The 12,098-nt window shown below is 39.8% G+C and overlaps 1 protein-coding gene across 4 annotated transcripts; it reads left to right on the forward strand.

Annotated features, from left to right (window-relative positions):
• Positions 1-252: 252 nt before the first annotated feature.
• gsk3aa (glycogen synthase kinase 3 alpha a) lies at positions 253-11,623 on the forward strand. Of its 4 annotated transcripts, none has more exons than XM_072675539.1 (10): positions 253-666; positions 1,955-2,142; positions 2,308-2,391; positions 3,517-3,627; positions 3,766-3,896; positions 4,502-4,706; positions 8,126-8,221; positions 8,329-8,515; positions 8,609-8,770; positions 8,892-11,623. In XM_072675539.1, exons 1-9 carry the CDS (start codon positions 510-512, stop codon positions 8,725-8,727), a joined length of 1,278 nt encoding a protein of 425 aa, XP_072531640.1. In that variant the 5' UTR covers positions 253-509; the 3' UTR covers positions 8,728-8,770; positions 8,892-11,623. The 4 variants fall into 4 exon arrangements, with proteins under 4 accessions (XP_072531640.1, XP_072531639.1, XP_072531641.1 ...); XM_072675538.1 differs by having other exon boundaries at positions 8,609-8,747; XM_072675537.1 differs by having other exon boundaries at positions 254-666; positions 8,609-8,686.
• Positions 11,624-12,098: the final 475 nt, after the last annotated feature.

Here is a 12,098-nt window from a genome sequence, read left to right on the forward strand (position 1 = left end):
TGTCAGATTAAATAGTTCCTTTTCGCCGAAACAGGAGAAGACATGAAAACAAAACACATATACAGCTCAGCTTATAAACACCAATCACTTAAAACATTGGGGAAAACACTGAAACTATAGTGAGGTTTCAAAAAATCAAATTATAGATTTTTCTGTGAATAATAGAATAACCTCTGAGAGTGGGTGGAGGAACTCCAGGCTTTCTGATGCCTAAAAGCAGAGCGCCATCTCCGGCTGTAATGCGCCTTCTTCAACTGTCGTAGTTGTTTTGAACCCTGTGTCCCATCAAGTCTTCTTAGGGTGCAGCCAGCCAGGACTTCATTTCCCAGGTGGCATCGTGATTTGACAGTCCGAGCGACCGAATAGAGCCACGGTTGGAGGGTGGCAGAATTATTGAATCATTTTCTTTGTAGCTCGTTATTTAGTCACGGTTAGCCACGATCTCGTCTTTGTCAGTGAAACTCCGCCGAGCCCTAATCTCCTGCCCCGCCACACGCTTTTAAACAGATATGAGCGGCAGCGGGCGGCCCAGGACAAGCTCGTTTGCTGACCCTCCCGGCGCCGCTTCATCATCTGCGGGAACAGCCGCTGTCGTGGGGAGTAACTCGGGAAAGGCCGGGGACTCTCAGGCCTCGGGAGGAAGCTCATCTAATCTGAAGTTGGCCAGTGAGTATTTAAAAAGATCCTGTTGGTCGCTAGCAAGTTGGTGGTTAAGAAGCCGAGACGTTAAACGCAGTGAGAGTTTAAGCTTAGACTGATAAAGCACCATATCGTTTTTTTCGGCATACCAGTTAGCTAGTGCTATTATCCCGGTCGGTTAGGCTATGCTAGTGAACTTGTTCACAGCTAAAACGTTACCAGGAGAGGTTAGCTAGCTCTAGGTTACTAGCCAGCTAGTTAGATAACACTTGGGTAATGAACACTGACATTAGTAGCTAAGGGGAGTAGGGTGGGGGCTCAGACATTAAATAATAATGCATGTTTTCAAGCCCACAATAGACTGTATGAAATCAAATGGGTGTTACGGTTGCCAGGCTAATACATAGTAGCTAGCTAGCTAGGACTAGCTAGTCAGCGGCATCCTTGATTTACAGTAAGCTAACGTTAGCTAGCTAGCTCAATTATACGGACAGATTAAATCACAAATAACCTCATTTTGACGCAAAACTAGTTCGTCTCAATAAAGTGCCCAAACTCTCAACCTCAGCAGGTTCCCCAATACATCCCCTCTCTTTGTGAGAGCAAACTGTAACGTTAGCTAGCTACCTATTACCTAACATGTTGGTTATGTTGTCTGATCTGTCCTGTTGCTAACCAAGTTGGCTAGCTTGCGAGCTATCTTACCAGAACTGACCTGCAAGTTCCAGTTAACCGAGTGTCTAGTTACAAGGATTCTTTATCTCATTAGGATTAGATATCGTCACCTATTGATGAACATGACCAGTGGAGCTAACCTACTTGACCACAGTAGCTAGCTAGCTAGCTAGCTAGCTTGGCACTATAGTAATATGGCTGTTTGGTCAGTATTGTGGCCGTTGTAGTTAACCTTAGACGTTATCTAGCTAGCTAGCTAATGAGTTCTTGACTGTAGGACGAGTTGTTCTGCAACAGTTGGATGTGACTCGGTGATTAAAAAATAATGTAGGTCCAGATGTTAATAAATGCGTGGAGAGAAATGTTAAATCACTTTTAAGATGTGCACTACATAATCAGGAGTATTTGCATGAGGCTTGATGAGTCTTGATGGCAGTAAACTGAATGCTTGTTGGACTGCATTTGAGATAAAATCATTTACCATACGCCTTGCCTAATATGTATTTTTTGGTTATTTGAGCCTTTGTGATTTATTAGTGTGTGTCAGTGTTTTGTCGTTGTTTGGGTCTTGTTGGCTTATTGCAACAGGAGGTTATGTTAGATAGAGAGCAACACTGATGTATATTTATCTTTTTAAAAGGAGCTGGAGGTGAGGTGACGACCGTGGTCGCCACCCCTGGTCAGGGTCCAGACCGTCCCCAGGAAGTCTCCTACACAGACATCAAGGTGATCGGTAATGGCTCCTTTGGTGTGGTGTATCAAGCACGCCTCATTGACACCCAGGAATTGGTGGCCATCAAAAAGGTTCTTCAAGATAAAAGGTTTAAGGTATGTCAGTGTTAACACCCTCACTTGTGCACACTGTGTTATAATCTTGGCCATTCTGTGTATGTTAAAATGTCACACTTAAAAGATACTAATGCCAGCATCCAGGCTGGACTACTGAAATCTTTGTATAATGTGGACTTTTCTCTAATCTGTCTGTGCCTGTAGAACCGAGAGCTACAGATCATGAGGAAGCTGGACCACTGTAACATAGTTAGATTACGGTACTTCTTTTACTCCAGTGGTGAGAAGGTAAGAATTAAAGGCACTTTGCACCTTATTCACTTTTAAAGCCTTGATTAAAGTGTAAAACTGGCCCCAATTGCTTTCCCATTACTCTGCATGTGACAGTAAGTTACATTGAGGTTCTGCCCTGTTTAGCCTTTAGTCTAGTTGTGTCTGTAGGCTGTTCATGTAACTTGCACTACCATTTAAAAGTTTAACATGCATAACTCAAAATCCACGTTTGCAGTGATTTGCAAATGTGGAATGTGATGCTGATTCTGTTATGTTTTGTAACATAAATAGTAACAAAACTGCATTTCTGTTAGATGACTACAGTTATACAAAATCCATATTCTCAGCTTAGAATCTGGCATTTATATACAGACACTTACTGATGTTATCCTACTCACATGGGCGTTGGAAGTTTATAGAACTTCCTTTTATACTATATTACTTCTGGCTAAGTAACCTCCGTAATACCACGTGACCCAGTTTTGCCCATCCATTTTTGTATAGGTGATTTATATGCAGACATCTGCTGATTGTAGGTTGTAGGGGCTGATAGTCATATTAAGGATCCTATTCACAACCGACTGTTTGTTTTGGATATTACAGAGTTGAACACTGTGGGTAGAATGAGCATGATTCATATTACTGCTACTGCAGTGGAGAGGCAATGAGGTATAGAGGTTAATGTGAATGTTGTCTGGTCATCAGCTTTGAGCGCACTGGAAAAGCTTTAGTGATTATTAAGGACTTTTAAAAGGATGCTGTGGCATCTGTGTCGTCAATCGTAATCACGCTCTGCTGTCTGAACTGCTTGACAGTAATGAATGCTGAAAAGCTTTGTTACAGGTATTGAATATTTTGACACTTATAGAGACAATGTTATTTAAAGCCATGGTGTCGAACATCTGTAATGTTTCATTCCATCATATTTTTGGTTACATCTGTGGGTGTATTTAGTCTTGATGGTCTAGGATCAGCTTGCAGTTTAGCATGTGTTTCCCTGTGTTCATTAGAATACTTTTATTCCAAGAATAAGACGGGTAGTCCCAAAATTCAAGTTAATCTTTCTTCTTGTCCTTTGTGTCCTTGAAGTGTAATTGAGCTTGATTTAGTTGATTTTATGAAAACATTCTTTCTCCACAGAAAGATGAGGTGTATCTGAATCTGGTGCTGGACTTTGTGCCAGAAACGGTATATAGGGTGGCACGGCACTTCAACAAAGCCAAGACCATCATTCCTATTATTTATGTGAAGGTAAGAAAGGTTTTAAAGTTGCCGTTTCCATTACTGAGTAGCGTACTTGACTTGAGACTTTAGGTTAGTCAGTGTGTGCCTTTAACCTAGGTGGAAAGTAAATGATTTTGAGCATTTGTCTCTCCCTGTGTCTTTCAGGTCTATATGTACCAGCTGTTCCGCAGTCTGGCTTATATCCATTCCCAAGGTGTGTGTCATAGAGACATTAAACCACAGAATCTGCTGGTGGACCCAGAGACGGCTGTGCTGAAGCTCTGCGACTTTGGCAGGTGTGTGTTTTTATTGATAATTTAATTTGATTTCAGTATACTTCACATGTTTCACATAATCAGTTAGATCATGTATGCCACGAAAAATAACGAAGTATCTAGAAAAAGAAACTGTAGAAGATTCTAAAACTGATAAAAAGCATCAAGAAGTATGCTGTTAAAAAAAATAGGTGTACAGAAAGTCTCATATTTCGAGAATGATTCTGTCTATATCTGATCTCAAGGTGGTGTCTGTGATGTTTTCTGGGAATTGGAGCTCCTTCCCAAGGTTCCCCCCTTTATTTGCCAGTCAACTGCTGTTTCAAAAAGCCTTTGACTGTAGTTAAGGGTTTTCTCCTGCTTTGACAAATGCAATTACCTGTCTTGCTTGTCTGAGGTACTTAGACTAGTCTTTGGCCCTGCAGAAGATGTCAGCAATTCCCTTCAACGCCTGTGTATCTTTGAAGTTGTGTCACATTTTCGAAGGGCGAGGCTCATAAATATTGTTATTAATGTGTATTGTTAATAGTTAATGTCATACCTGTACAGCCTTTGTCTTTTAACAGCAAAGACGGTCATAGTAATTACATTAAGTCTAACAATCTCCTTTTTTTTTGCTCTTGCAGTGCAAAGCAGTTGGTAAGGGGTGAGCCCAATGTCTCCTACATCTGTTCACGATATTACCGTGCACCTGAGCTCATCTTTGGAGCTACCGACTACACCTCCAACATAGACATCTGGTCGGCCGGTTGTGTGCTGGCTGAGCTGCTGCTGGGCCAGCCCATTTTCCCTGGAGACAGTGGCGTAGACCAGCTAGTGGAAATCATCAAGGTGAGAGGCTAAGCTTTCGTTGAATGTGTTTGTGTTGTTCTTTGAATGTAAGGAGAAGTCTTTTAACAGAAAAAATGTTAAACAGTTTTGAATATTATAATGTTACACACCGCCTTTAACGCAATTTGTTGCCTTAAATATAAAGAGATTTGTAAACATTTACCTATTTTCAAAAAGCTTCTTGGGGTGTAATCCAGGACTCTTACTCTGAGCAGCTCTATTAATATGTGCCATTTGACTGAGTGAGAATACATTGATTCATTAAATTAAAATGTACATTTTTACACTACACAGTCAGACATAAACATTGCTTTTAAATCTTAAAAACTTTACAGGAGAAAGAAAAATATATTAAGTCAATATAATAAGTTCATCATGAAACCAGTTTATTATGAATATAACATGGTGATAATATGCTGGCTTGGTTACATACAGTTACAATAAAAATTATTTAACCACACATTACAAATGAGGTATTTGCAGACTTTTATCTTTTTGCAACAAACCAATTAAACATGATCAATTTAAATAACTCAACCAATCTAATAGGACAAGTGGTTTCTCCAAATCCAACACAAAATACCACTTTTAATGACTGCTGCAGTCTCTAAATTATTCCACCTTTTAGGATTCCCCTGTTATGACCTGCTGCAAACATGATGCATATCCAGGCACTAGCTTCTGGCAACGTTCCTAAGGAATCTTGGCCTATTCTTCATTGGCTGTGGCCTCCAGTGTAAATAACTTTGGTAGCTAAGCTTTGTGTGTTATGTTGCTAACTTGCAGTTTAAAGCTTTTGGGTGGAACTTGTGGAACACTTGTAAAATTTGATTCCACAATTGTGTTCCTCAAACTTTGTACATTGGTTTCTGCATATTCTCTGTCCGACTGCATGCACCAAACTGCAGCTTTAATATAGTGACCATTCGGGATGAACACCCTAATCTCCCAGGTCACAAAGGAGGAGTCTGTGATGCCGCCACCATTCAGTTTTAGGAGTTCAAAGGTTATATTAGCGGTATATTAGCTGCCCAGTAATAATAGAAAAGGTAAGGTCACAAAAAATTATCCGCTTTAAGAAGTTTGCAAACCTGTTCAGAATAAGATATCAACTGATTTAACAATTGAAGACAAAAAGTAAAAGTAAAACCCAAAACATCTAAAAATGTGGGCAGCAATGTCGTTTACCATTAGCACTCTGTCCATAAAGGATAAAGAAAGTCTGGATTTGTTGCTGTAATTTGTGTTCTGTAGTGGAGGTTAATGTGGACACATTTGGTCTGGGATTATATTATATTCTATTGGAATTGCAAATAGAAATTGGGGATAATGGGCACCCTGGAAAGATGCCTCTCGTATGACATGTACACATTCTTGTGGTGGGATAAAGAAATGTTGCATACATCTAGTTACCAAATTATCCAGAACCAAATCTGCTTAGTGTGGAGGGTAAAAATGTTTTTTTTTTTTTTTTTTTGGGCATCTAAAGAATATTATAACTTGACTTGTAGACTCCTATTGCATAGGGGAGTGAATAATATTCAGCAGCATTAGAAAACAGGTTTATATGTTATAGTAAAAGGGATAATGGGGGTAAACCTAGAGTAAAAAAGTATTTTTGCATCCGTAACATTTTGCATATGTAACGAACATAGAACTGGGAAAAAGCTGCTTTCAAATGGTTTGTACTGCATGTCTAGGAGTATAGGCATTAGTTTGTCACAATTATTGGCAGGGTATCTGTAGGGGGCCTGGACTGACCTTTTGCATTTGTGAACCATCAAAATCTTTAAAGCGAGGAAAGCAGGAGGAAAGGCTGATTTGAATAAAGTAGAATAGTACAAGACAAAAACATTGTTTGATTTCCAAAGGGTCAGAAATAAGGGGTTCCAAAGTTGTTTTTAATTTGGTTTGTCCATTCAGGGGAAGCATTTCTGTTCAGTGGGCTAGTAATCGCCTGGCATTTGTTAGTTATTTTCATTTTGAGAACATCTGTTGTGGATAACAACTCAATTGGACTGAAATTTAATTGTCTGATTATCTAGTGCAAGGAACCAGGATTTGTAAGTATATTCAGAGTCATTCAGATGATTTTGTTTAAAATATGAGCACACATTTGACCTCTTAAATGGACAACATGGAACAGCTAACCTCAGATGGTGGTAACTTAAACAACTGAGAGAGGAGTAATGCCAAAACACAAAAAATATATCAATGAGCTATTCTATGGGTCACTTAAGACCACACCGTTCAGGTTTGTGGCGGTCAAGCAAAACCTGAGGTGAGGTGGCAGTCAAAGAACACTTTGGTATCCATCAGGCTGTTGAAGTGCTTTATATAGCACCCATGTCTAGCTAGATGCTGAACTTTTGTTTTTTCAACCTTGCTTTTACTTGTCTGAATCCTGCTTGCTTCTGAATAATGCTTGCACTGAAATCTGGAAAGAAAAGCTGATCCTCCTGCCCTGCAGTACGAGCTGTAAACATGTACAATCATTGTTCTCTGTCTGGTGTGTGCCATCAGTCTTCCCATTTCTGTGTGTGCAGTTGAGGGTAGGTGGCCCTATGTTTAGTTTGAAATTATGCTCAGAAATTGTCAGAACACACCAGCGTGAGCGGTTTAGTTATTATTTAATTCCTTAAACTAGATAGAGAGAACCCAGTTAAACAAAGGATGCAAAACGTATATTGTTTTTACATTTATATTTTGGACAAAATTGTCCAACATTGAAAATCTTTGATTGACTTGTGTGCTTAGAGCTGTTGTCTTGGTCCAGAACCCACGTACGGTTAAGCTTCTGTTCCCAGACAGATACGCTGACATTCCACTGTAGTTTCTGGTGGTGCAGTCTAGAATTTATACGTCCATAATAATCATGTCCGGAATAATTATGTATAATGACAAGCCATGATGGTGCTTAACAGTTGGGATCATGTTCCTATGTCTGAATGCAGTCAATTCCATTTAAATCAATGTTCAATTTTGCAATCCTCTGTCTAGTAAATCTCCAACTAGACCCCTGGCTTATTCATGCGGTCTTGAGCTAACTTCTGACAGGCAGCCGTGTTCTTTTTGCTTATCCCATTATGCACACTTCTTGTTTAGTGTTTGCATGATTGTGGACTCGTGTTTGACATTGCAGGACCACCAGGCCTTACTTGCACTGAGCAATGTTACCCAGTGGTTCGTCCTGTAATGTTATAACCGCTTCCTTGGAGAGCTTTTAGCTGGATGGGAATGTAGGAGGGTTCTCTAACATTATAGCATGCTTCAAGTCAGTACAGTATCGCTTGAAACAGTTTTCGACAGGACTGTTTCTGGAAAGATATCCATGATTTTAAGATTTCATTCAAGCAAAAACCTAAGCTTATTAGTCTTAATTAAGTTCAGGATGAAGAACCGTCTGCTTCTTTCCTCAGGTGCTGGGCACTCCAACAAGAGAACAGATTCGAGAAATGAACCCCAACTACACAGAATTCAAATTCCCCCAGATCAAAGCTCACCCTTGGACAAAGGTAGGAGATGCAGAACATTTCAAATGTTTCCATAAAGTAAGTTCATAGCACAACCACAGTTTTCCTTTAAATTTTTTTCCCCTCCAACCCCCACCCCCCCACCCCAGGTGTTTAAGCCACGGACTCCTCCTGAGGCGATTGCTCTGTGCTCTCGGCTTTTGGAGTACACACCTGTGACGCGCCTTTCTCCACTTCAGGCCTGCGCCCACGCCTTCTTTGACGAGCTGCGCCAGCCAGGCACACGCCTGCCCAGTGGTCGCGAACTCCCCCAGCTTTTCAATTTCACCACGACTGGTTAGTCTTCACCTGTCATTTGTTTTTGTTTGTTTTGTTTTGTTTTTTTCTTTCTGTAACTCTTTATCCGTTTCCTGTTCTCTGTTATTACAGAGCTGTCTATTCAACCTCAGCTAAACTCCACCCTCATTCCACCTCATGCCCGTGCACAGACCACGTCCTCTTCACACGGTAATGAAACCATCCACCATCCTGCTCCAGTTAGGCTGTAAGAGTGGCTGAGGTTACAGCAGTGAGTGACACCCATTGATATGTGTATGTTTCTTGATATATGTGTGAACAATGTACAGAATGTTCTTGTTTGCTGACATTGTTCATCACATGCACCCCCTTATTTTAATGTTTCTCTTTGTTTCTCTCTTTGTTTCTCTCTTAGATGGTTCAGACGGTTCGGTACAGCCCAACTCAACTCTGACCAACAGTGCCTGAAGCACTGACCAGTTCAAACAAACATGCAACCAATCTGAGCCACCTCCTCTGTACACACCTAAACAAACACACTCATACACACTTACCTCATACATGGTTTCTCCTCCCTATTAGATCTGAACCTCAAAAAGAAAAAAAGGTAAATCCTCATACACCCATTTAGTCATTCAGGTTTTTCCTCTGACATTTCAGTGTCTTCAGTGACTGACAGTTGTGTACTATTTTAACAAAGATCATGGTTTAGAACTGTAGGGGGCCTACTACTGATCCAGTTGTCTAAGCTGCACACACACACACACACACACACACACACACACTTTTTCCTGATAAATTTGCTCTTGTTAATGTCAGTCAGTCATTTTTGGAGTGGGTGTCCTGACCGGCTACCGCTGTTAATAGCACCCATAACACAGGTTATGGCTGTTTTTAATGGTCATATCTCTGGTTGCAGGGATACAAAATTACCGGTTCAAGTGGCAGGAGGGGCAGGTCCTCTGTCTAATAATAATTTACTTTTTATGATCTTTAATTTAATTTACATTTCTTTTTTATTGCATCTTAATTTATTTGACTGTACATTTACTAAAAACGATGGTGAGATGGCAGAATTGTTGTCCAAAGCAGCTCCTCCCCACTCTCTTCATGTGGAGCGATAAACTCAAGCAATTAAAGTCGCTGATCTGGTTTTAAATTAAAATAGTAATGGAAGAAGCCATGTTTTTAGTTTAGTTTAGTTTTTTTTATTTTTTTATTTTATATAATATAATTTAATGTCTCTTCCTCTCTTGCTTTCGTCTATATAATTTTATTCTGGAGCAGAGGCAAGGAGTAAGGTGCATTTTGAAAGGAGGGGACAGTCTGCTGCTCGCAGTCTGTTGTAGGTCAAATATGTACAGCTTAAAGGCCACAGAAAGTGTCTCGCGTAATCCCACGTGTGACGAGTAACCTGGACAAACGTGGAGATCTTTATATTTGTTCCTCAAGAAGGGAAAAGTATAACGTGTGACTTGACGTTTGTTTGCTTTTTTTAAATGCTTTGGTGAATGTGTTTTCTTTAAGTGTTCACGTTGGGATAAAAAGCTAGTATGAGGCATTGTCCTGTAGCACTCTGTTTTTGTTGAAGCTTGAGGGATCCAGATTGGTGTGCACACACATGTTAGCATTGATGTAAGAAAGAAAAGCCCCCCCCCCCCCTCCTCTGAGAGTCTACGTCAAAGTCCAGTCTAGATCTGGAATAATGAATTTCACCCTTTTTATTTATTAATTTTATTTTATTAAACTGTTAAGCTACTTTGGTTGTACCTTATTCTCTTTTGAACTTATAAGAAGTGTTTGCACTGTGCTTTTATTAATTTTTAAACCCAATTTTATCCCAATATTTCTTGAACATAAGGGATTTGTATCTTCTGTGAGACTCCACAGCACAGCAATAGTAGAATTTCTCAACAGAATATGTGATGTGACATCTGTGTGAATAGAAATCTGTCCTGATCAGATCTCTGTTGTCAGTATTGGTCATTAGAGCGATGATGGTGAGCCTGATGTGTAAACAGCTGACACATATAGATGTACATTTTATTTTTTTTTTTCCCTCCCTAAGAGGAGCTGTCCTGCACCAGAAACATATCTTATCTCGGACTTTGTTGGTGAAGCCATCTCTTGTCTCTAAGGAGTTCCATCTTCTGTCTCTTTACACATGATCTGTGAAGCTCTTGTGAACCCCCCCCCCCCCCCCTCCTCCCCAACATGTTCTGGAGTGGGTATGACTTTGTCAAGGTTGGATCCACCCATCCTTGTGTAAATATTTTGTTTTTTAACAGTTTTATGTAAATATTTAAATTGTACCTTGTACTTTTTATTTTATTTTTTTTTGCTCCCCCAACCACAATGTCTTTCTGTCTGTCTCCGTCTCTCATAGTCTTCATTCAGCTATTTCAGCTTTTATTTATTGTTTTTCTCCCCCCCATTGTGTGCAATGTAAGCCTGTTTTTAACAGCACCTGGAATCAACTCCAGGTGAAGAACGATTCATTTTGGACAGATACGTTGTTACATCTGTGTGACCTGTCGCTACCAAGTACATGTCCAACTGAATGTTTCCTGTGACCTTGTTTCTGTCTTGTCTGATTTTAAAGCTGGACATTTGAACAGATGGACACTGAGATGTGCTCTGTGTTGTGAAGGGAATAGTATCTGAAACTGAGCCGGCTGCTTGAAATCTAAACGCTAGACTAGAAATTTTTTGAAAACCGTTCCACAGCATTCTATTACTAAAGCTGGTTCTTAACTTGTGTTCATTACACTTCTTTTTAAAAGCTCAATTGTTGTATGTATGAAACACTGGAGTTGATCAAGATGTGTAATGCATATAGTGTAGGGCTTTTTGTTTTTGTTCCATTTATGTACAAAATATGTCTGTCTGCATCCTAATGACTAAGTGATGCTGTGAATGCAAAGCCCCCTCCTTCAGTTTTCCCTTTTATTTAACATGCTATCAGGAATCCCTCCAAACTGTTACTTTTTCTGTCCCCACTTTTTTTTTTGTTTTTTTTGTTCAACATTCTGGCCAAGAGTAAATGGGAGACTTTAATGTTGATGGAAACTGAGAGATTGATAAATACATACTATCTGTTTGTCAGTATGAACTGAACTCATTTAATAAAGTGAAAAGTGAACTTGATGACTTGTATGGTAGCAAGTGTGAATGTTCTGAATTTAGTTGACCCTTTTATAAAATAACTTGGTTGTCATCAGTGGAGCTAGTTTCAGTAAATGGAGGTGTGTGTGTGTGTGTGTTTTGTTAGTTACTCTTATTTAATAAAAATAATTTTGGAACATCCATTACATACATATACATCCTAGACTGTATGTAAACTGATCTACTGGCCTACACCTTTTTACCACATTGAAATTCGAATTATTTAGCAATATCTCTTAATATTTTTTTTCCTAATTTGTGGGATAGTAAAGTTTTGAGTACGTGAATCAGGGCGATTAAAAAAAAAAAAAAACGATTATTTCCACCATGAATTCGAAAGCGAACTTGGCGCGCCACTCGCTTCCTATCGTCGCTGGTTAGTGAAACTGCCTCACTGTTTATGCAGTGCCTGGCTGTGATTGGTGCAAAGCCCAGCCGACGAAGAGGCAGCCAATCC

This window comes from Salminus brasiliensis, chromosome 3 (assembly GCF_030463535.1).
Source record: "Salminus brasiliensis chromosome 3, fSalBra1.hap2, whole genome shotgun sequence".
NCBI classification, from domain to species: Eukaryota; Metazoa; Chordata; class Actinopteri; order Characiformes; family Bryconidae; genus Salminus; species Salminus brasiliensis.